Source organism: Geospiza fortis, unplaced genomic scaffold, assembly GCF_000277835.1.
Source record: "Geospiza fortis unplaced genomic scaffold, GeoFor_1.0 scaffold190, whole genome shotgun sequence".
Classification (NCBI taxonomy): domain Eukaryota; kingdom Metazoa; phylum Chordata; class Aves; order Passeriformes; family Thraupidae; genus Geospiza; species Geospiza fortis.
In genome coordinates this window covers 1,633,544-1,655,784 of record NW_005054328.1, presented here as the reverse complement: position 1 = coordinate 1,655,784, position 22,241 = coordinate 1,633,544, and the positions used below count along the sequence as shown (strand labels likewise).

Sequence of the window (22,241 nt, the reverse complement as noted above, 5' to 3'; positions counted from 1 at the left end):
CACATTCAGCGATGAAGTCATGGAGCTCCCTTCTGGCTCCTGCCTGTGCGGAGGCACAGATCTTCACTGCGCTTCCCTGATCAAATTAACCCTAACTGGGTTAAAGCTTCAAGCGCTTACTGTGATTGGAAAGGGTTCAGCAACAAAAGGCACATTATAGTGAGACGAGACTCTCCAGTTAGTCACACAGATCTTTCGTCGTCTTGGACAGCTTTCAAGTCTAGAGGTTTCAACCTGGTCCCGTGGGTGGGGGCTGGGGATAAGGGAACAAAGTGAAATCCACGGTTTGTCTTTTTTATATTTCATGAATACACCCACGCAATCCTTTAATCCACATGTATCATTTCCTTCTCGTTTCTCCCCCTTCCTCCCTTCCCCATCATTGCAGATTCATTCATGTTGTTGTGATCTGAAAGGGCAGAAATGAAGACAGCGCTGTGCTCGGCAGTCGCTGCTCTGTGTGCAGCCGCCCTCCTCTCCTCCATCGAGGCTGAAGGTAACCTTCTCCTCCCTGCCCTCTTGCCCCGGTGCCCCGCTGACCAGCAAACCTCCCAATCAGCCTTGAGCTACTGGCTCACTCCCTCTCTGTTTTTGAGTGTGAATACTTCACCTGCTTTCTTTCTCTCCTTCAGAGAAACGCCTCTCCTTCCTTGCCCAGCTCCTTCTGTGTTCTGTTTCTCCCGGCAAGTGGGCCGGACCGTAGCTCCCTCTCTCTGTCCCTCTGGTGTGCTGTCCACACCACCCCACAGGCAGGACGTGGGCCAGCCGGTGTGACCACCCGGGCGCAGGGCCCAAGGAGCCCTTTGCTACTGGCGGGCAGCCCGGCATGGCTGGGGACATGGCTCTGCCCCCAGGATGGACCAAGAAGGGCTGGTCTCTGGCCTCTTTTAGTAATGCTGAGAGAGGAAACGGAAAACCTACTACTCAACAACCTGCAACTTTGAAATAAAATGCTCCAACAGAGTCTGGCTCTCTGCGCCTGTGTGTTGTGTCCGGCCGGACGCCTTGCCCCTGCCCCACCGGCCTGCCAGTGCATCGCCCTCCCCTGCTCGGCGGGGCAACCCCCGGCTGAGCCTCGGGGAGGCCGGACCCTCCCTCAGGGACACCTCAGCTTCTGTGCTGGGTCTGACCCGGGGAACACGCCTGGGGAAGTGCTGCCAGCACTGTGACATGTGTCACAGGCACCGCTGAAGGGAAGGCTGGGCCAGGCCTTGCTGTTGCAGCCGGGGCTCCAAGGCTCTGGCATGCATGTGGTACCGTCACCTCCAAAAAGGCTTTCCTTTTCCTTCTCTTCCTCCTCCTCAGCGCAGTCTCTCTGGAGGCTGAGGCCCCTGGCAGCCCTGGCAGCATCCTGCCTCCAGCTGAAGACCTGGGGAGACCCATCTTCATTGCTACACTTGCCACAGCGTGGCTCAACATGGCCTGGCCTGGCATTTGCTCCTCAGTAGATTAACAGCAACAGTGTCTTGTGCCCTCAGTGTGAGCTGCTTGGCTTTTTGGTCATAGTCATGGCATTTCTGCCAGCAGTGGATTCCAGGGGCAATAAAAAGGCTGAACGTCCTGCACTGAAATGACTTGATCTGACCTCTGGGACCTGACTCCATCATAGGTGGGAACTCTCCTGGATTTACTGGAAAAAAACAGAAGCCAGCAACTGATAATTCTTTTTTTTTTTTTTACCTTCCTTCTCTTTCTGTCTTGAACTGAAACAAGTTCCTTGATCATGGCCTGCCACAAGCTCCCTTGTCTGGACTTGGCCACCTTGGCTGATTTCTTCTAAAAGCATGGGGTGTCAGAGATGCCTCTGCAGTGTTTGCACCCTAAGCAGTAGTAAAGTGCTCACTTGGGGCATGCAGATGTAAAATACACTGGCTTTCTGGAAAAGATGGCATTTTTTCCAGTACTGCAACATCTGGTCACCCTAGGAGAGAATCATTCCACTGCCTTTCTCTTGTGCTGTGTTGCTGTTGGCAAAGGAACCAAAAAAGGTCATTTGAAGTCATTTCAGAGTTGCATTTGAAACGCAGGACTGCTGTGCCAGAGAAAGCAGAGAAAGTGTACATTTTTGATGGAGGAAGGGAGTGGATGTGTTTGTGCATTCTTCCCCATCTTAGAAGAGATCTCACTTAGAGCTGGACTAATATTGCTGTTGTCCTGCGCTACGATTTACATGTGTGGAGTATGTTATTTTGGAATGTAAGCGAAGGTGTTTTATTTATCTATAGTGTAGACTAAACCAGCCATGGCTTCAGCACTGTTAAAGCAAGCTACAAAAATGTATTTGGAGCAGCAGGGTTATAACAGCGAATCTTGACACATAGCTGGATGACCTTGATTAGATGTTGGAGAATGCACTATTGCCAAGCAAAAGACTGGATAAAACCTGATCTTGAGAGTTGTAGAGGGCTCTTGGACAGAACTTACATTATTTTGCACTCAGAAATGTTTGATAAATAAAATACCTAATTTACAGTGATCATGTTTCTATGAGAAAATTCTCCTACCTCCAGAGTTTTGAAGTAAGAGCAGAGAAGTGTGGGGTGAAAAATTGTGGTGCTGAAAACGGAGTGAGAAATAGTGGTGCTGAAAATGAAAGTTCAAAACTAGGAGTGGCTTAGAACTTGCTGTGGTGGGAACTGCTTTTGTAGAGATTTTTACAGTGGGGCTTTTGTTTGCACTATACTGATCATTATTCTGCACTGTTTTAATTTTGTGCTGCAAGTTTGCATAATTTTGTAAATTGCATCTTATTTACTTTAGCAAATTATTTCCTTACTTATATATTTACTTTATTTTGGTGTAATTGCATCTTAGATCTTGTTTGCTGAACTGACTTTCTTCTGTGAACATTTGTCCCTTGGTCTTATTTTTCCAAATTTGAGATCACTTTGTGGCAAAGCTATCCTCCCCCACCAGTCAGTCAGTCCTGTGTCTCTTTTCTTGGTTCTTTTTGACTCTCCACGTACCATTCACAGGACATGCATTTTAAAATTTCTTTCCCAAAGGTGTGGGAAGACACTTGATAGGATGAAAAAGTGAGAGGAGAATAAGGGAGAGGGCCATTTAATGTGATGAAGATTCTTGATATGATGTGGAAAGATGGGGTGAGAGCAGAGGAAAGAACAAGCTTAGTTTTATTTTCTGCCCTCCTTCAGCTTTCATTTTTCAGTCTCCCCTGGGAGGAGATTGGTGTTTATCTGATGCTGCTGCCCATAGATTCCTGAACTTTCTTCATCAGCATCACAGCTGCTCTGAAGTGCTTTGTGAGAGCTGTGCTCTGCTGCTCTTGGCAGTGAGCAGTAAGTGAGCTGCAATAATGGCTTTAGAGGTTTTCTACAGAGGTACAGCAGAACAGGAGTTTCTCGTTGGGCTGTCACTGTAGGAGTAGAGGGAGGAAAGCCCACATATAGTCTAAATGCACTCATGCCCTTTCACTGGGGAAGTTTTTGTTTATGGTGGTCAAGGAAGCAAATCTGTTTTTATGCTCAGCATTTTTGCTTTCCTTTTACAGTGAAATTCTTGTCTTATTTTGCAATCCTTCTGATATCTCTCTCCCAGCTTAAACTCCTCATGTGTGATTCTATATTTTATACTTAAAGTTGTTTATACTTAAAGTTGTTTTGTGCCTTGTTAGTCCAGCACAGCAATACTTCAGTGCATTCCATGTCTGTCCACGTCAGAATTTTTTCTGTTACAGTATTTTTTTCATCTGTGATCACAGAGAGCCAAAGGCTCTTATTCTAGTCATAGTTAAGTACATTGGCATGTGAAGAATCTATTAATTATAACCTCCAGTTACTACCGTGATGTTTTCATGGCTTCTGTAGCATATCATGTTTCTTAATACAAAGGGATTTTCAAAGGCACAGGAAAGAAATGAGGAAATAGTTGATTTTCTGTAGCCTAACTGAGCTTCTGAAGGGGCTGACTTCAGTTTTTCAGGAATTGGTTCAGACCTAGAAAAGTCTGTTTTCTAGGCTGGAGGTAGGGAAGGAGGGCATCACTGATCCAGGTGTGGAACCTTTGTGCATAAAAAGGTTTGTCTGGTGAAAAATCTGTTACCAGGACACCAGAATAATAAATGACAAATAATTGCAGCATAGCAGTTGCAAAGGATTAGAATTTTTGGCTTGTAATAAATCTGTATTAAGTACGTTAATTTTCATTGGCTCAGTAATTCAGAGGTGACCTGAGATAGCTGAAACTTTTGAAGTTTTGAAACTCGTTGGTAGAACCATTATTTTATTATCTTTTGATGGCAATATCTTTTGAGAAAGAAGCTATTGATTTCCAAGTTCCTAAATGGAGAGCCATGTAGATTGACATGGGAAATTTAAATTTTTATATACATGGGGGTGACTATACTTTTCTCTTCTGCTAATTAGAAGCAAAATATACATGCATGTGTAAGTGTATATACACAGGCATATACATATATATGCACACAGGTGTAAAATTTGGTAAATATTCATACATACAATGTGTGTGTATATATATATGGGTTATGTTATATATGTCTTTATTTGTATAGGTATGTAGTTTTAAATGATTTTTTTAAAGTACATTTATGAGCTTTGCATTCAAATTTGAAGAAGTTTCATAAACATATATAAAATTAAAAAATGCAAAGATACAGATGGCAATATTTCTGTGTTGTGATTGGCAATGAATATCTAACAAGTCTGAGAACTGCTCTTTTTAGAAGTTGCTCTTTACTACAATTGTAGGCTGTAGGTCATTCCAGTCACCTTGACAATGCAGGCTTCAGAGGAGCTTAACTGGGGTGATGATCTAGTTAGTTGAACCAAATTCATGCAACTTCTGAAAAAATAGTAAATGAAGAGTTCTGGCACCTTCCAGCCTCAGCAGGCCTTATCACTGGGATGGTAAGGCTGAGCTTACTCTTCAGCTTCTGTAGATTGTATGATATTTTAACATGGGCTAACACATTATTTTACATGCTAATTATAGTGTGTCTATTCCCATGATGGAATCACAAAATATATTTCACATAGGGATTGTGGATGGCAGCTACTTCCAACTTCTATCACTTCTAAATCTGGTTCTAGACATAAACTACTTGATATTCCAGTTACATTTTATTTCTGTCTTGTTAAGGTATTCATTGGGATCCTCTAGCAGTCACATTGTGTTATCTGCAAAAAGCTGTAAATTTTTTATATTTCCTGTGAAGTAATACAAGCTAATATAAGACCTGCATAGCATGAGAAAGATGCTTTGCCCTCTTTTTTTTTTTTAATTACATGTGTATATAACACAAAAACTGGCAATGCGTAAAGTATATTATGTATGATTTTTTTCTTTTGTTTTTCTTTCGTGGTGCATAATATAGAAGATCCAGTTAAGGAAATGATCATAACACAATTCTAAGGGTGGTCAAAATTAATGCTGTGGAAACATGATTGTTGTACAGCAGGATATGTTTTTGCTGCTCTGGAAACCTGTAGGGCAGCTGTGCATTTCTGTGCATCCACAGTTGGATCACTGTATGAAGGCAATACTACAACACCATGACACGTTACAATCATGATCCTGTACCTTGACAAGTCAGTGGGAGGTTTGGCATGGATTTTGATGGACACAGCATCAGCAGTGTCACTACACTAAGAATAGGTGCAACTTCACTGCTGCAAGTAGCCTGACATCAAGACTGCTTGCTGGAGTTAAGCTGCACTCACACATAAGATTTTGTTGAGTGAAATTTTAAGGTTTGTCCCTGTAAAGGGGAAAACTCCTACAACAACAAGGGGCATTTTTTTCCTAGACTCTGGTTTGATTCAGTATTGCAAATGTATTATTTTTCCACTGGTGAATTCCCTTCTAGAAGAAGAATTTTAATGAGATGGAGTAACAGTTGCCCTGTTTTATTATCACAATAAGGTTTTTATCATGTAAACATTTTTCTGTACTTCAGATCAGCTTACTACTCTCAGTCATATGACCATGGTTTGGTCTTCACCCCACAGCTGGTTTCACTTGGGTGAAATCTGACCCCTGTGAAGGTCCATGGATGTTTTGGAGATTCTGTTTGAGTATCAAAAGCTCACAGGCCATCTGGAAGACATTTTGATGACATTGGATCCAAAGAGCTTTTTTTTTTTCACTCAAGAAAGATTCCTTTTTGGATTTCTATGGGAGAAGTATTCAGTGCTTGAGTTTGATAAGCCAGCCATAGGCTGAGAATGAATGGATTTAAGTACAGCAATGAAGGCGGGGATTAGGTGTCAGAAATAACTATGATGATAAAGGCAGTGAGGTTTTGGAGCAATTTCTGTGGGAAGCTGTCAGTCTTGACAATAATGGAGGTCTTTAAGAATGATCTGAGGAAAACATGTCAGGAATGACACAGGGTGGCCAATCTTGTCTTGACCATGGGATGGACAAGGGGACCTTCAAGTTCCCCTGCAGTACCATTGTTTATGATCACCTGGATGAATGGATACATCATTCATGTGTCAATGTACTATTCTTGTTACCTGCCAAGACCCACATCTGAATTTTCATAAAAAGGAAAAACATTCTTTAAAATGCTAAAGACTTTTCCTCACAGTCAGCTTTTTCAGTTTATCTGGAATCCGGTCATTTGGATATCAACAAGCTGGGCTGCTGCTGTCCTTCAGCAGTTAAAGCCTAAAGTCTCTGCTGCAACATGCCAATTTACTTGCAAGGTTGGTGGCGCTACTTTTTCCATGTACTGAATTTTTTTAAAAGCATGCTCAGGTCAGTTGTCTCTGCCTTTGCATTAAATTTGTCCTGAGCCACTGCTACTGAAACAATATTTTATAATGATATTCTTATCATCTAAATGTATTTTACTATTAACACATGTTGCATGATTTTGATACTAAGTAACTACCCTGCCATCTCTAGCATTGTGATACTCATAAATTGAATGATGAATAAACTGTGCATGCAGGTTAATGGTCTAATCTCACTGCCTGTGTATGGACAACAGGAAAAATAACATTTACTTCAGTACTAGTGTTATCTATTGTATCAGTATTATAAAGCCATATTATCCTCTGGTCAGAAATTACAGAAAATTAAAAGGAAAAAAATGTCATGTATTTTTAGCTCAGTTTTACTTTTTGTAATTGGACAGTGTCTTTTCATAATTAAACATTCTAGCATTTACTACTTTATCTGCTTTTAAAATTATATTCAAATCTGATATGAAATCTGACATATGATGGAGATCTTCTATGAAACAGAAGATCTGTCTTTTAAAAATGCCTGCAAAACTCTCTCACTAGTAGTTAAGGAAAGTATGGCTGGATCTAATCTTACTTTGTAGACCTATTTAAACAATAATATATAATACACCTACCATGCACTGACAGTGAGTCAGTAAAATACTGCATGAATAAGCATGACAATTTTAAAAAGAGAATATCATTATAAAATATTTATTAAATGTCTTTGTGTAATGAACCTTGTACATGGAGGCTTTGTCCATTGTGGGAAGCTAAAAAACCAATAATCAACATTCATTTACGTGTGCATGATGCTGCAAATTAGCATATATAAACTATTTCTTTCTGTACTGTTCAGTTACTTCTGTCATCAGCTCCTACAAGTTTTATTTGCAGTCATTTGTTCAGTTCACTGGTGCCCTCTTTGCCGTTTTCTATAAATTCTGTAAAATAAATGTCCTTAAATATATTTTGATGTTGTCTTTTCATAATTAACCATTGTGTTGTTTGGAACCATACTGGCATTTTATGTTAAAATGCCACTATTAGTATGGGTACACCTGCTGCAAAGGGAACATGAAAACAATAGTTTACACCTTTGAAATTGTTTAGAAATCTGGTGTAAACAGGTAGAATTTTATTTTCGAGAACTTCTCATCAGCTCGAATATTTTGGCAAATTGCAACCACTACTAATGCCATTTATTACTCCCTTAGTTCCTAAATCCTTTGTTGCTATATGCAAAGTATGTCACTTTAGTGGCTTCTAGGAACAAGGGGATGGAGTTCTCCATATTTTGGAATATAATGATACATCAGTGTATCATTATTGCTGATATACATTTTGCATGTATATTCCTATCTAGGCCCTTTACTGAACATTAAATGCCCAGTCTTTTCCTGTATTCTTTAAATAGTTTATTTTCTCTGCCAAGTTTCTAGATTCAGTGAAATTGATAAGAAATATCATATGCAGAGACTATATTAAAGAAGCTGATCAATTCTTTGATGTCTAATTAAGAAGAGTACTGTGTTTTCCACATCCTAAATGATCTCATGATATTGTAAGCAGGTTGTGATTTGGCATGCTTGTATGGATTGCACCCAGCATGTAAAAAAATTTCCTTTAATTGTTATGTGAAATGTTTGCATATGTGGTGATTATCTGTGAACTCATTGTACATGTATCCAAATGTGTTTTCTATTGTGCTTGATTTTGCTGGCCATTCTTGAATGTCTTGGCAACTCAAGAAACATATGTTCTGTGCTGTCCTCTGTAATGCATATACTCTTTAATGTTTTGTCATATTTTGTCAGCTTTTATTTTACTCTTTTTCCAACAATATATCTTTATATTTGTTGGAAACAAATTTATGCAAAGACAATTTTAGTAAGCTTTGCTCAACATTATTTTATTAATTCATTTGCCAAAACTTGTTCAAGATATTAAACATCTACCTGGTATAAATCTTTTGCAGTTAACCCACCATCAGACTTGAATTTTACAATTATAGATGAACATAATGTTCAAATGTCATGGAAAAGACCACCAGATGCAATAGTGGGTTACAGAATAACTGTGGTTCCAACAAATGGTGAGTTCTGTCAAATTTTTTAATCTGATTACGTGTTTTGAAATGTTGAGTTTATTTTTGCCTATATCTAGCTTAGGTATGAGAGGAGCCATTAAAATCTTTTGTAAGTTAGTGATCAAGCCTGGGTAGCAGCTAAGGGCATACAGGAAAAACAGTTTTTCTTCCAAGTTAGAGCTATTCTTGCCTTAGTGTTTACCATTTTGGGACTGCAGGTAACAAGTTTTGGATGCTTTTGCTTTGTAGAGAGCAAAAAGGAGGTAGAATCATCACTCTGCTCCTCTTCTATGCTTTTACCTTAGAGTTCAAGAATTGTATTGTGCTGTGTAAGACAGCCATTATTCTATTTCACTTTAAGAAATAATGAGTGTAAAAGTGATATTGAATGAGAACAGGACATGATTTATTAGATGATAGTACATTTTGTATGTGCATATCAAGTTTCAAATTTCCTGTAATTTATTAAACACTTTAGCATTTTTTTCACTATTAAAAAAACCACATTAGCCTAAAATTTCATGTTTCAATATTTATACTTCATGAAAACAGAAAGTATATAATTCTAAAATTATTATTGGGTTTGAGATAGATTATTGCCTGTTGCATTTTGTTTTACAACCATTTTATCAATATTATTGTATTTTAAGGCTGCATTGAGTGTTTTATATATTTATTGCAGATGGACCTACTAAAGAATTTACTCTTTCACCTAGCACTACCCAAACTGTCATATCAGATCTTATAGCTGATGTAGAGTATATTGTATCAATAGCTTCATATGACGACAGAGAGGAGAGTCTGCCTGTTTTTGGCCAGCTGACAAGTAAGTAGCTGCAGTACAATTAGAAAGCCAATTAAGAAAACTGAGAGGTCATTCACAAAACTTGGCTTTGATCCAGTTCTTCAACAAAATTGCCACATACCTAAACCCTCCTTCGATGGAGCTGTCTGAACAGCCTTTTTCTATTAGTCCTAGTGGAAGCAGAGAAAATTTGCAAGAGATCAAAGGATACTAACATGGATAGAGTGTCTGCCAACCTCTATAGAATTCTTGGCAGGAGGCCACTACGTTTTTTGAGCTATACCTCTTCCCAATGAATTGCATCTGCTGAATTCAAGGGGGAGACAATCATTGACCTCAGTAACAAATGAATTGAACTGGCATACTGTGTGAGAAAGCAAACTATCTTCATCAAATAATAATAAAATGTGACACAATCGACCTAAATGCATACTAAAATATGGAATTTAAGCTTTAATAATTTATATTAATAATTTAAAAAGCATAAAATAAATTTAATTAAATAAAAATGCACAGCAGACTCTTTTCTATGACACATTTTGTATCATGTCTCAGACTTCACAAAGATCCATGGAAAAATTATCAATTCCCCTAGGTGATAGAGAAGGGTAATACTGGTATTTCTTCCAGGCATGTTGCAGTTAATTTTTAGGAAATGACTCTACAAGATGTACAAATACAGAAGATTCTTAGATATTTACATTTTCTGTATTTTGTGTCATGCTGAATACTATGTTGTCAAATCTGTAAGTACGGGTGGTATTTTCAGAACCTACATTTATGTTTTTGTGTTCTGAGGCTTGTTAGATGCATGTCTCTAATTCCTTATGTGCTTTTCTTTGATGTTTAAAAATTTTACCGTTTCCCCCATTCATTTTGTCTATGTTGTGCTTTGTGTAGTTCAGACAGGCGGCCCAGGGATACCAGAGGAAAAGAAGGTTGAGGCTCAATTACAAAGTAAGGTGCTTTGCTTTTCAACTTATCTGACATTTATCTTATCTGAAATCTAGCACACAAAGTTAAACTGTGCTTCTGTGCTACCTACCAAGAAGTTAACTGGTAAAGTTGTGTAGAGTTAAGAAAACTTGTGAAGGGACTTGTGACAGAAAGATAAGCTACATTGAAAGATTAAGGTGCAAAGCTGGTACTGAAACTAGGGATTTCATGCAACTAACCTGAGCAAATCTATGAGTGTCTTGGTCCTATCAACAAAAGGTGTTGGGCTGTCGATAAAAGGCTTTGCAGAAGAACCTGTGCAGTTATAATGGAGAAATAAAGATGCGAGGTGCAAATAGTAATAATAAAAAAAAATCTGTAGCATCCAATCATTGCAAAAAGTTTTATATGGGTGTTTTCATCTGTTGTGGCATAACAGATCTTGTGGATTAGCGTGAAAGATGTCTCAAAGCAGTTCCCTTTTGATAATGGCTGTTAGCAAACTCATATGGGTGCTCACTTACATGAGTAATGTTTCCCCACGCGAAGTATCCCAGATAAAATCAGTCTTTTAAATATTTATTTGCTTTGGCTTTTACCTACTAAGTTTCCCTTAGACACTTCTCACTGATTTTTAAGAATGCAGTTGCTAATTTGCTAATAGAGTTGGTTTTCCTTTTTTCCCTATTGTGTTCCAGGATGCTCCATAAGTGCAATGACAGATTTAGTTTTCCTGGTAGATGGTTCATGGAGTGTAGGAAGAAATAACTTCGGATATATTCTGGACTTCATGGTTGCCCTTGTATCAGCTTTTGACATTGGGGAAGAAAAGACAAGAGTCGGAGTTGTTCAGTATAGTTCAGATACAAGAACAGAGTTCAATTTAAATCAGTATTTCAGAAGAAGTGATCTTATTGATGCAATTAAAAGGATACCTTACAAAGGTGGCAACACAATGACAGGTACAGATTTCCCACATACATGCCTATTCAGCATTTCATTTCATAGTTCAAATTTGCTTTATATCCTAGTTCATGCAAGTCTAAAAAGACACAACTTGTGATGTTGGTTTTAGGTGAGGCTATTGATTACCTTGTTCAAAACACCTTCACTGAGTCTGCTGGAGCAAGAAAAGGGTTTCCCAAAGTAGCCATTGTCATTACTGATGGAAAAGCTCAAGATGATGTAGAAATTCCTTCAAGAGAGCTTCGCAACATAGGAGTTGAAGTTTTTTCCTTGGGTATGTAGAGTTTTTCTAATGATTGAGAGATTAACTTTTACAAAAAATTAATAAGTTTTGCAGACAGTGTGGTTGAAGAATTTCACTTTGCCCCTCTTTTCATGTGTATGCCTTGAAATGGGTCATTTGTGCCCTCCAGAGTAGAACACATCAGTTGTGTTAATTTGATGGTAATTATGTAGCTCCTACTTGGAGATTAATATGACTGACTAGCACAGTTTCAACCTTGGCCTCATTCTTCACTTACACCACACTATTTTCCCTGGTTGAAAATTAAGTCTGCCACCTCATTTCATTAGTCATTATTTTGTAGTTTGATTACTGATCATGACAGAAGGCAGAACTAATTTAAACTCAGCTTTACCCCAAGATGTTTTAATACTTCGCAAGTATGTTGAAGGTGTCTGTATTTTATGGCTACTTAACCATAGCCCTGTCTATTACAACTTCTAGGTATCAAAGCTGCAGATGCAAAGGAACTCAAGCTAATTGCATCTCAGCCGTCACTGAAGCATGTGTTCAATGTGGCTAATTTTGATGGAATTGTGGATATACAGAATGAAATTATCTTGCAAGTGTGCTCTGGTGTTGATGAACAACTAGGTGAACTGGTTAGTGGAGAAGAAGGTGAGACACTTAAAAAAATGTATTTGTAGCTTCAGTTTATTCCAATGTCTATTGAAGAGGCTATCCCTACTTCCCTTGTTTTATTTCTAGAGTTTCATCTGTTGCTTCGCTTAGCAAGTGTGGAAAACTGGTTTCAGTTTTGTGTCTTTAAATGCAGGATAACAGAACATGTGATGTAGCAGATTTGGAATAGCTCTATTATTCCATAGTTTCAAAGGCAACACAGTGATGTGCAGTTTCGACACAGGCATCACTTCTGTGGAAAAATGTATTAAAGGGAAAAAAATTGCTTGGTGAAGGGTCAAAATATGTAATGGATTGAGAACAATTGAGAACCAAAGCATGAAAACTGGAGAAACTGAGAAAACAAAGACATGAAACTGTATCATTGCAGCTTTCTCTCCCCGTAAGGTTTTAATAACTAGTTATTCTTTGACAAAAATGGCAGTAGAGATGACTCTGCTATTGTAGTATTCTGCTCAAGTCTGCATTTGTTCACATTTTCTACCATGTTCCTGTAAGTGGTTCCTTCACTTTTGATTGAAGCAGTTTTAGAGCTGGGCAGCGCATCTCCTGGAACTCATGCTATACTTGGGGGACCACAAATGCCTTGCTCATATTTTTGCCCTCTCACTGATGTCTCATTTGGACTGTCCTGTAATTAATTTCTGTCTATTTATGCTAAAAAACCCAAAAGTGATTTTTAGTAAAGATCAAGCAAAGATAACTAAACTTATTCCAGAAATAAAAATTGTTAAGAAAATATGTTTATAATTGTACCTAATATTTGGATTTACTTTTGATTTCTTTCAGTGGTGGAGCCTCCTTCAAATCTGGTGGCAACTCAGATCTCCTCAAAGTCTGTTAGAATCACTTGGGATCCATCCCCAAGCCAAATAACTGGCTATCGTCTGCAGTTCATTCCAATGATAGCTGGGGGAAAACAGCATGTACTGAGTGTGGGTCCTCAGACAACTGCTCTGAATGTTAAAGATCTCTCTCCAGACACGGAATATCAAATTAATGTTTATGCAATGAAAGGACTGACCCCCAGTGAGCCAATAACGATAATGGAAAAAACACAGCAAGTAAAAGTTCAAGTGGGTGAGTTTGGAGCCACCTAATTTTCAAATTGTATCTCTTCCTTCATGAAATCTCTGATGCTTCTTCTAATATTATGCCTTTATTATTTCTGAGACACAGCTTTGCTTAGCATGGTTTACTTTGTTTATAAGCAGTTGTGTGTGATATATGAACTACAGATGTGATTGTAACGCTATATGGCTATTGAAAATCCGTTTACAGTGGTTGCTCTTTTCCTTTGCAGAATGCTCACGTGGTGTGGATGTAAAAGCTGATGTTGTGTTTTTAGTGGATGGTTCCTACAGCATTGGTATCGCCAATTTTGTCAAAGTAAGAGCCTTTTTGGAAGTGTTGGTTAAAAGCTTTGAGATATCACCTCGAAAAGTACAGATAAGTCTTGTCCAGTACAGCAGAGATCCCCATATGGAGTTTTCTTTGAACAGATACAACAGAGTGGAAGACATAATTCAGGCTATTAACACCTTCCCCTACAGAGGTGGATCTACCAACACAGGCAAAGCAATGACATACGTGAGGGAGAAAGTATTTGTTACCAGCAAAGGATCAAGACCAAACGTGCCGAGAGTAATGATTCTTATCACTGATGGAAAATCATCAGATGCTTTTAAAGAACCTGCAATTAAGCTGAGGGATGCAGATGTAGAAATATTTGCAGTTGGTGTGAAGGATGCAGTGCGTACGGAGTTGGAAGCTATCGCATCGCCTCCTGCGGACACCCATGTTTACACAGTGGAAGATTTTGATGCTTTTCAAAGAATATCATTTGAACTTACACAGTCTGTCTGCCTACGAATTGAGCAGGAGCTGGCCGCTATAAGGAGAAAATGTAAGCAACTACTAGTACTTACTTAGAGGAATGTAGAAAATGCAATGAAAAGAGGATCTGAAACAATGTTTTGTGCTTATAGTTACCTAAAGAATTTATTTTGATGAAATTGTCCATATACAAATGATAATTTTAATAACTGGGGATTTGCTTCTCATTTTCAAATATATTAAAAACAACAGATGAAATTAATGGATAAATGGAAATGCAAAAAAATATTTGAGAAAATTTTCCCCCCACCCCTGCTAGATATCTAAAAAGCTAATAAAATGTGTGTCTATTGGAATGACCTTAGATAATACGCTCTGCTTTTGCACTCAATGTTTTGAGTAAAACAGTTACCAGAGCATTCTTTTTTCAACTCTACAAAACGAGGTGTTAAGGCTAAGCTTGTCTTTTAGATGTTCAAAGGCAATGAAGTAAGGCCAACAACTCTAGAGGACAATTTGATTAAATTTTAGGGTAAAATTAATGGCCCTCTAAAATGGCAAGACAACTTGAGACAGCAGATGCTAGGTGATAGTGATTGCAATCTAACTGTAAAGACTGAAGAGCACGTGAAAGTCTTCACATGCATCCAAATTAGGCCAGCATGGATAATGTTTAACATTCAAACGTTTTCTAAATTGCCAACTTTGGTCAGATAAAGTTTCTTGTGATTAGTTGCACCCACAGTGCCCCTCTCTATGCTTAGTAGGACACTAACATTGAAAAGTCCCTATTGTTGAAAGCCCAGTTCTCTTTAAAATTAAACCTTTTGTTTCAGGATAGCTTTGAGGAACAAACCAGAAAAGCAACCTTCGTTTTAGAGGGCTTGAATAGTTTTAAGATCCCCACTGACAGGCTAACAAGGCCAAGCAAAACAAGCCCAGGATGTCAGATTTGTGTTTGTTCCTTGTGTCAAATTCCTTGTTCTCCCTTTGACTTCATTCCTGAAAAAATACTGGTTTTTATTTTGTCTTATTTTTAATCTAGATCTGAAAAAAAACCCAACAATTTTTAGTTTCCATTGAGGACATAATGTTATTGCTGTTCATTGTACATATGAAATAGGGACCCCAACTTGATAATCAGATTCTAAATTAATTTTTCATAAATATATATATATAGTTTTTACATGGACTGTTTTCATTTTATCAAAAAATTCACTGAGTTGGTGCTTCTACTTACTGTGAATGATTTTAGGCAGCCTAGATGTGATCTCCTTGAAATTTGATAGATATAAGCAAGTGTAGAAAACAAATCCTGTGCACATGCAACAAAATACCTGTTCAATTAGAATAAATCAAATTATTGAGGAACATTTATTATTTATTTTAGAAATTTTGTGATTAACATATTCTGCCAAGTATGCCTCTTATGCACATTTTTATTTCCATACAGCTTACGTACCTGCAAAGAACATGGTCTTTTCTGACATAACATCAGAGAGTTTCAAAGTGAGCTGGTCTCCAGCTGGACCTGAGGTTTTGTCCTATCTCATTAAATATAAAGTAGCAGTCGGTGGAGATGAATTCATTGTTTCTGTACCAGCTTCAAGTACTAGCTCAGTTCTCACCAACTTACTACCTGAAACTACTTATGCAGTCAGTGTGATTTCTGAATATGAAGATGGTGATGGCCCTCCCTTGGATGGAGAGGAGACCACCTTAGAAGGTAGGATTCCCATTTTTCTCAGACACAAGGGAGTCATATGTTCAAATAAGAATTTGCTTAGCTGGAGAACAGGGAAATTAGGAACAGACAAGTAAGACTGAGAAGGAGTACTGCCATGCAGGATGAGAAAAAACATTATTGTATCTCAGTGCATTCAGTAAAGATTTAAAGTTCTAATAATATGCAAGCATTAAGTTGCTAAGATTGCACTTTAATTTTCCTGAGGTTGGATGTGTTCCTCTGCTGTGTTCCTTTGCAGTGGCCTGCTTTCAAATGAAGTAGTGTGCTCTCAATATTAAATTCCATGGCACGAATAATTGTCAGTATAGACTCAAGTTGGAGTAGATGAACATTGTAGATCCTTTCCAATGGAACTATTCAGTTCTATTCTACCCTATTTAATAATTATGAGACTGATGCAGGAATGTATGTTTATTTCAATACATTTAAAGACAAATGTGTGCCTATGCAATTTGCTATGTCTACATCTAATATAACACTGATAGAAATCTTTTTTTATATGCGCTAGGCTTAAAAGGCCTTGAGTTTTGGTTAACTGTTTTTTTAATCAGAAATTCATTGGTCTGATCCAACAACTGATTCAAAACTTCCTTTTATGTCAGTATGTGTTTAATGTGATCAGTGGCTCTAAATTTAAGCATGGTAGCTTTACTTTTTCTTGATAGAGTTGCCATGATGCATTTCTCCTGATTGAAAAGAGCAGCATGACAGTAGATGTGATTTTATAGTCCAGTAGTTGAACACTCTGTCTACTCTAAATCATGCTTTTAAAAATATTGATCTACTCTTTTTCATTATTCCATGCTGTCATTTGTGACCTTTGGTGACATAAATAGTTCCAAGGGAGCAAAAAAACAGCTTGAAGATTTGTTAATTGCTCTTTTCTGTTAAGACTGATAGAAATAAACACTTATAAAATTGCTTAGTTTGGATGTTAAGTTTGGAAGATACAGGTTTCACTGTCAGCATGCACATTTCCATGACTGTACCAGTCAGAATATTTTGTCCACACATAATTTTCCCTTAGGAAAACAGACAACTCTTGGCTGATAGAACATGTAGCTTGTGTGCATAAGGAACAGGAGAAGGAAAAGATTTAATAAAAATAATCTGCCTTCCCATTTGTAACTGATACTATCTTAAATAATTATTAACATTGTGATCTGATGATGTCCCAGCACGTCTCAGAAGACAGAGTTCTTCTACAGCCACGTAAACATCAGCAGCTCTCCATGCAGATCTAGCTAACAGTTTGAGCCAGATGGCTTTCTTGGCAATTAACTTTGGTTTTAGGCTTTTAAAGGATTTGAAGTTGAGTATTGTGTTTCTGATTAATAGAAAACAAGTTTCTTTTTTAAAACTTGGATTATTAATTACTCTGCTCTTAACTTTGAAGAACAATACTTATGGAATATAGATAGCAGACAACAAAAAACCAGAACTTTTTTCCCTAAGTGACAATGTTATGTGCTGCTAGACAGCGTGCAGTACAGTGGATCTTAATTTCTGTTGGAAGAGTCAGGTCTTTTTTGCTGTGCCCACTGAGCTCATCTGAACTGCTGTATCTTTTGTCATGGAGCAGACTAGGTTAAAGGATTCACCACAGTTTTTTTTTTTCTTTACTTTCTAAGATAACAAACCATTTAATTGAATTAGAAACTAAATTAAGAAACCTTTTTTGAACATTAGATGCAACTTGTATTTCAATGAATATATTTTTTGTTTGAAATATTCAAAGAAATGGAATTGGTTTGGTGGGGTTTTTTGCTGTTTGTCCCTTGTTTGTTCTTGCAAACAGGATAGCTGGGTGTGTAGCCAGGTGTATCTGACAACTGCCAATGGAAGGGGTGCAGAAGCAAAGGGTCGCAGCAAGGAAATTTATACCAGTTGTTGTGTTAAGAAGTTTCCTCACTATGCCCAAATGTCCCTCACACAGTTCAGTTCTACTGTTACCACTAAACACAGTCAGAATATCTTAAGTTTCAGAAGCAGTTGTATAAACTGGGATAAATGTACTTTTGGAGACAACTTTTTTCCTCTGCTGAATGTAACTATTATCCTAAATTTTCAGAAATCACTAAAGGTGTGTGTACCCTAAAGCAATGGGAGGGCTATATAAGCAGTTTTGGTAACCTGGATGAACTAACAGAATGGTTGACGTGGTTTTGCTTCAGATACTTCTTCATTAAAGGCAAATATTTACAGCTTACATGTGTACATTTTTTGCAGTTAAAGGTGCTCCTCGAAACTTAAGGATTACAGATGAAACTACTGATAGCTTTGTAGTTGGCTGGGCTCCAGCTCCAGGAAATGTCCTGCGGTACAGGCTTGTTTATAAACCACTTACTGGAGGAGAAAGGAGACAAGTGACTGTCTCAGCAAATGATAGGTCAACTACTCTGCAGAATTTGATCCAAGATACAAGATATGAAGTGTCTGTTGTTCCTGAGTATCAGTCTGGGCCTGGGAATTCATTGAATGGATATGCAAAAACTGATGAAGGTACATGATCAATGCTGTGAACATAGTAAGCATGAGAAAACTCGCTGCATGTTGACATATTCATACTGAAAGCAGAATAAACCATATAGGCCATATGTATTATCCTAGATGAGCAGAGAATGATAACATTGCTCAAGCCTAGCTAAGGGATAACGTAAAACAATAGAATTTATCAAAATTGCAGTATTTTGTTTTAAAATATAATATCTTGAACCTGATATGGCAAGGTAACTTGGGTGAAGAATCTACTTGTATGTTTAATTAATTGTCCCCATGATTCTTCATGTTGTCAATGATATAAATTATATACCTTATATAAATTCAGACTCTGTTTGCACTCTGTGCTGAATGTTTAGCAAGAAATTAATGGAACATTTAACTTGCTCAAGTTATCCCTGTAGATTTAATGTATGTGAAAATGCATGATCCTTTAACATGTATCATGCCTTATTAAACAAAATCTAGAGAATACCAAAAGTATGACTGTCCTGATCATTGTTGAAGTTTCACTGATCCATGAAAGTCATCATCAAAAAGACCTCTTTAGGAAACCAAAATGTGTTAATTTCACATTTCATTTCTCATCTTCGACTTGATTCTGAAGACAGTGACTTCAGCATGGATCTTTGTTGAATCTAAGCATATCTAGAGGTGCTAGTATGTATAAGTGCTCCAGGATTGAGCCTGCTTTAACGGGGAAAAAAAAAATAAATGGACCTTATTGTGCATTTTTGCCTAAGGAGGGTGGGGATGGGAATGTACAGTCCTGATTACAGTAAAGGTACACTGTAGCAGTGTTGGTCCAGCCTATTAGAGAATTATTTTTTAGCATAAAATCCTATGTAGTGTTAACCTAAAGATAAACCAAGAAATTAAGCTCGCTTCAACTTTTTTTCAACATCTTTTAACATGTGCAGTCCGAGGAAATCCAAGGAATTTGAGAGTTTCTGATGCTACAACATCAACAATGAAGCTGTCTTGGGGTGCTGCTCCTGGCAAAGTGCAGCAGTACTTTATAACATACACTCCAGTCGCAGGAGGTGAAACTAAGGAAGTGACTGTGAAAGGTGACACTACCTCTAAGGTGCTGAAAGGCTTGGACCAAGCCACTAGGTATGCACTGACTGTGTCTGCCTTGTATGCCTCTGGAGCAGGAGATGCCCTTTCTGGAGAGGGAGAAACACTTGAAGGTAATTATTTATTGTTTCTGTTATTATTTATTCATTATCAGACCAATGTTTATGGTGTCTTAAAGTGTCTTCCCAAGTTTTCTGTAGAAGTAAATATCTAAATGAAAAATAGACATAGACACTCTCCTACTTTACATGGACTTTCCAAATCTTCTATCTCTAGAGAAAAAACAAGGGTTAAATCACTAGTTGTCGAGGGGACTCTGTCTCTTGAAAAAACTATTGGCAGAAGCACCAACCACAACTGACTTTACTTCCACACCAGCCTCCATTAAATATTTTGTCTTATAACTATTACTTTCTGAGCTGTTTTAGTGGCATATTCTTCTTAATGTAACAGGATTAATTAATGGGGTTAAAGTATCTCATCCATTTGAAAATTTGCAGCATTTCTACAGTACTGATTTTGAAAGATGTTCAGGGGCCATTTTTGCATCAGAGAAACAACATGTAGTTTTAGGCATACAGAGTCAAATCCTGCTTTTAACAAAGAACCTGAAGCTAACCATAAACAGAATGCTGGCAAAAGCATAAGTCAGACCCAAAGGCTTTCTTATAAGGAGGAAAGGCTGTTCTTTGTCTGACATTGAGCAGATAATTTCCCAGACTAATTCTCTGTGAGCATTCTCAATGTGATCTGTAGATTGTCAGAGGATAGGGAAAGCTTCCTCATAGGCCTTGAAAGGAAGTGTGACTCTGCTCTGTGCTGGCCAGAGATGCTCTGCTGAAATCTGGCACTGTAGCTGTGTAGGCACTACACTTGAAAACATCTTATGGATGAATTATGTGGAATTAAGGCTTGTCTCTTAATGCTAGTCAAGTTACAGTAGGACTATACTTGATTCTCAGTTTCTCCACCAGTTCAACTTTTCGTTTATGACATAGGTTATGAAAAAATCCAGAAAATATATTTTAAATAGGAAAATATAAAATTAAATAATTTTAAAAATCAGTTTCAATGATTCACCAATGTGCTGAATTCTTCCTACTAAAATGTAGGCACTTGAATACTGCTGTTTGCCGCATGGGCTCCCTAGGATTCTTCTGTGACTGATGAAGAAAGGCAAATACTTCCAGTAGGCAGATAGTCCATCTGAGATCTCATTTTTCCTTCAAATGAGCATTTCTCTGTCCACTGACTGTACAAGGAATAAGTGGCAGATCTCGACACCAATTGCCTGCCTGTCCCACTGCCTGAGACCTGCTTACTCTGATGGATGCGGCTGTCAGAGAATCAAGCACCTTGCAGTTCATGCTGAAAGTTTCCTAACTGCCTTGCTTTCACTACAAATGCAGGGTCCAAAAAGCTCCTTTTGTAGGAGAAAAGAGCCTGTCTCCTGCCCAGAACATTGCTGAAATCAGGTAAATGAAATCATCAAGTATCAATATTCTGCCCATAGCCTCCAGAAAAGCCAGAGATGATCTGGACATAATGAACTTCCCTGTTGGCGATGGTGCTGCCACTTCCTAGGTCTAACATTTTTAGGAGGGAAGAGGGAGGGTGAAAATGTAGATTTTGTACTGTATGGGAGAGTTTGAATTCACCTCCACACCCCCCAGCAGGTTCACACGACTGCAGAATATATTGGGCAAGAGTCTCCCTTATTATTTCCACTGAACATGAGCCACTGTCCACCCAGGAATACAAATTTCACCCTCAGAACAAAAACAAACTGAGTCCCAAGTAGACATAGGAAGCTGATAGCCCTGCTTTCTCCTCTGTGCTATCAGTGTGTAGAGCAATGCCTCAGTCTTCCTTTGCAAATCTGGAGAAGCCTCTGTCTCATTGTTAAACAGACTGAATGGTTCACTTCCTTAGGGACATACCTCAAATTTTAGTAAAGGTTTGACCAAGTTAGCTGTTTACATTTGGTGGAAACATTTTCATTGAGTATGTTTGCAGTATACTTAGGAGAGCTCCTTTATTAACACGGAGACATAAAGTGTGTTTCAAATTCATAAAGTAAGCTTAGCATTTTATCCTATCATAAAACTTGAGCAAAAGAAAAATCTTTTAGGGCACTGCCTAGAGCTTCAGTTAAAACACATCCTAGAGAGAGCAGTGAATGAAATACAGTAGAATCCAAAAGCCAAAATCATCAGAAAAGCAGAATTCAGTCTTAATACAGACTGTCTTGTCCTTCCAGTGCTCCCTGCTTTGTGTCTTCCTCGAGGGCTCTGATTCTTATTTGGACTTTCTGCATTGCTAAATTGTTAATAAAAAGAAAAACATTCTCAACATTGGTTAAAGAGACAAATAATTTAAAAGAATATTTGCCTCTATCTTAGAAATAGGCTTATATGAAACCAGATGAAGTTTAAAATGGGTGTTGGACTTAAAAGATCACAGAAGCTTTTCTGCAAGAAATTTTGCTCTCAGCAACTGAATTGAAACATTACATTAAAAATTAAGTGACAGATTTTTTCTTGGGATAAATATGAGTAAAGAGCATCCTATCACTCAACTGAATGACTTCTTATCCAGTTCTTCAACTGGGAGGACACCAAATTAAAAATTACTTACCACTTTGA

The 22,241-nt window shown here is 37.9% G+C and overlaps 1 protein-coding gene across 4 annotated transcripts in view; it reads left to right on the top strand.

The window, feature by feature from the left end:
- Positions 1 to 22,241, top strand: part of COL12A1 (collagen type XII alpha 1 chain) — a 99,981-nt gene that overhangs the window by 2,404 nt on the left and 75,336 nt on the right. For 3 of the 4 annotated variants that reach the window (XM_005421151.2, XM_031057192.1, XM_031057193.1), the window contains exons 2-13: positions 389 to 496; positions 8,692 to 8,808; positions 9,485 to 9,628; positions 10,508 to 10,564; positions 11,242 to 11,505; positions 11,619 to 11,783; positions 12,237 to 12,410; positions 13,224 to 13,514; positions 13,738 to 14,340; positions 15,724 to 15,996; positions 18,247 to 18,519; positions 19,437 to 19,709. In XM_005421151.2, the coding sequence (XP_005421208.1) occupies positions 424 to 496; positions 8,692 to 8,808; positions 9,485 to 9,628; positions 10,508 to 10,564; positions 11,242 to 11,505; positions 11,619 to 11,783; positions 12,237 to 12,410; positions 13,224 to 13,514; positions 13,738 to 14,340; positions 15,724 to 15,996; positions 18,247 to 18,519; positions 19,437 to 19,709 (2,707 nt within the window). In that variant the 5' untranslated portion in view covers positions 389 to 423. The remainder of the gene's footprint in view (positions 1 to 388; positions 497 to 8,691; positions 8,809 to 9,484; positions 9,629 to 10,507; positions 10,565 to 11,241; positions 11,506 to 11,618; positions 11,784 to 12,236; positions 12,411 to 13,223; positions 13,515 to 13,737; positions 14,341 to 15,723; positions 15,997 to 18,246; positions 18,520 to 19,436; positions 19,710 to 22,241) is intronic. The other variant, XM_031057194.1, reaches the window with a different exon arrangement.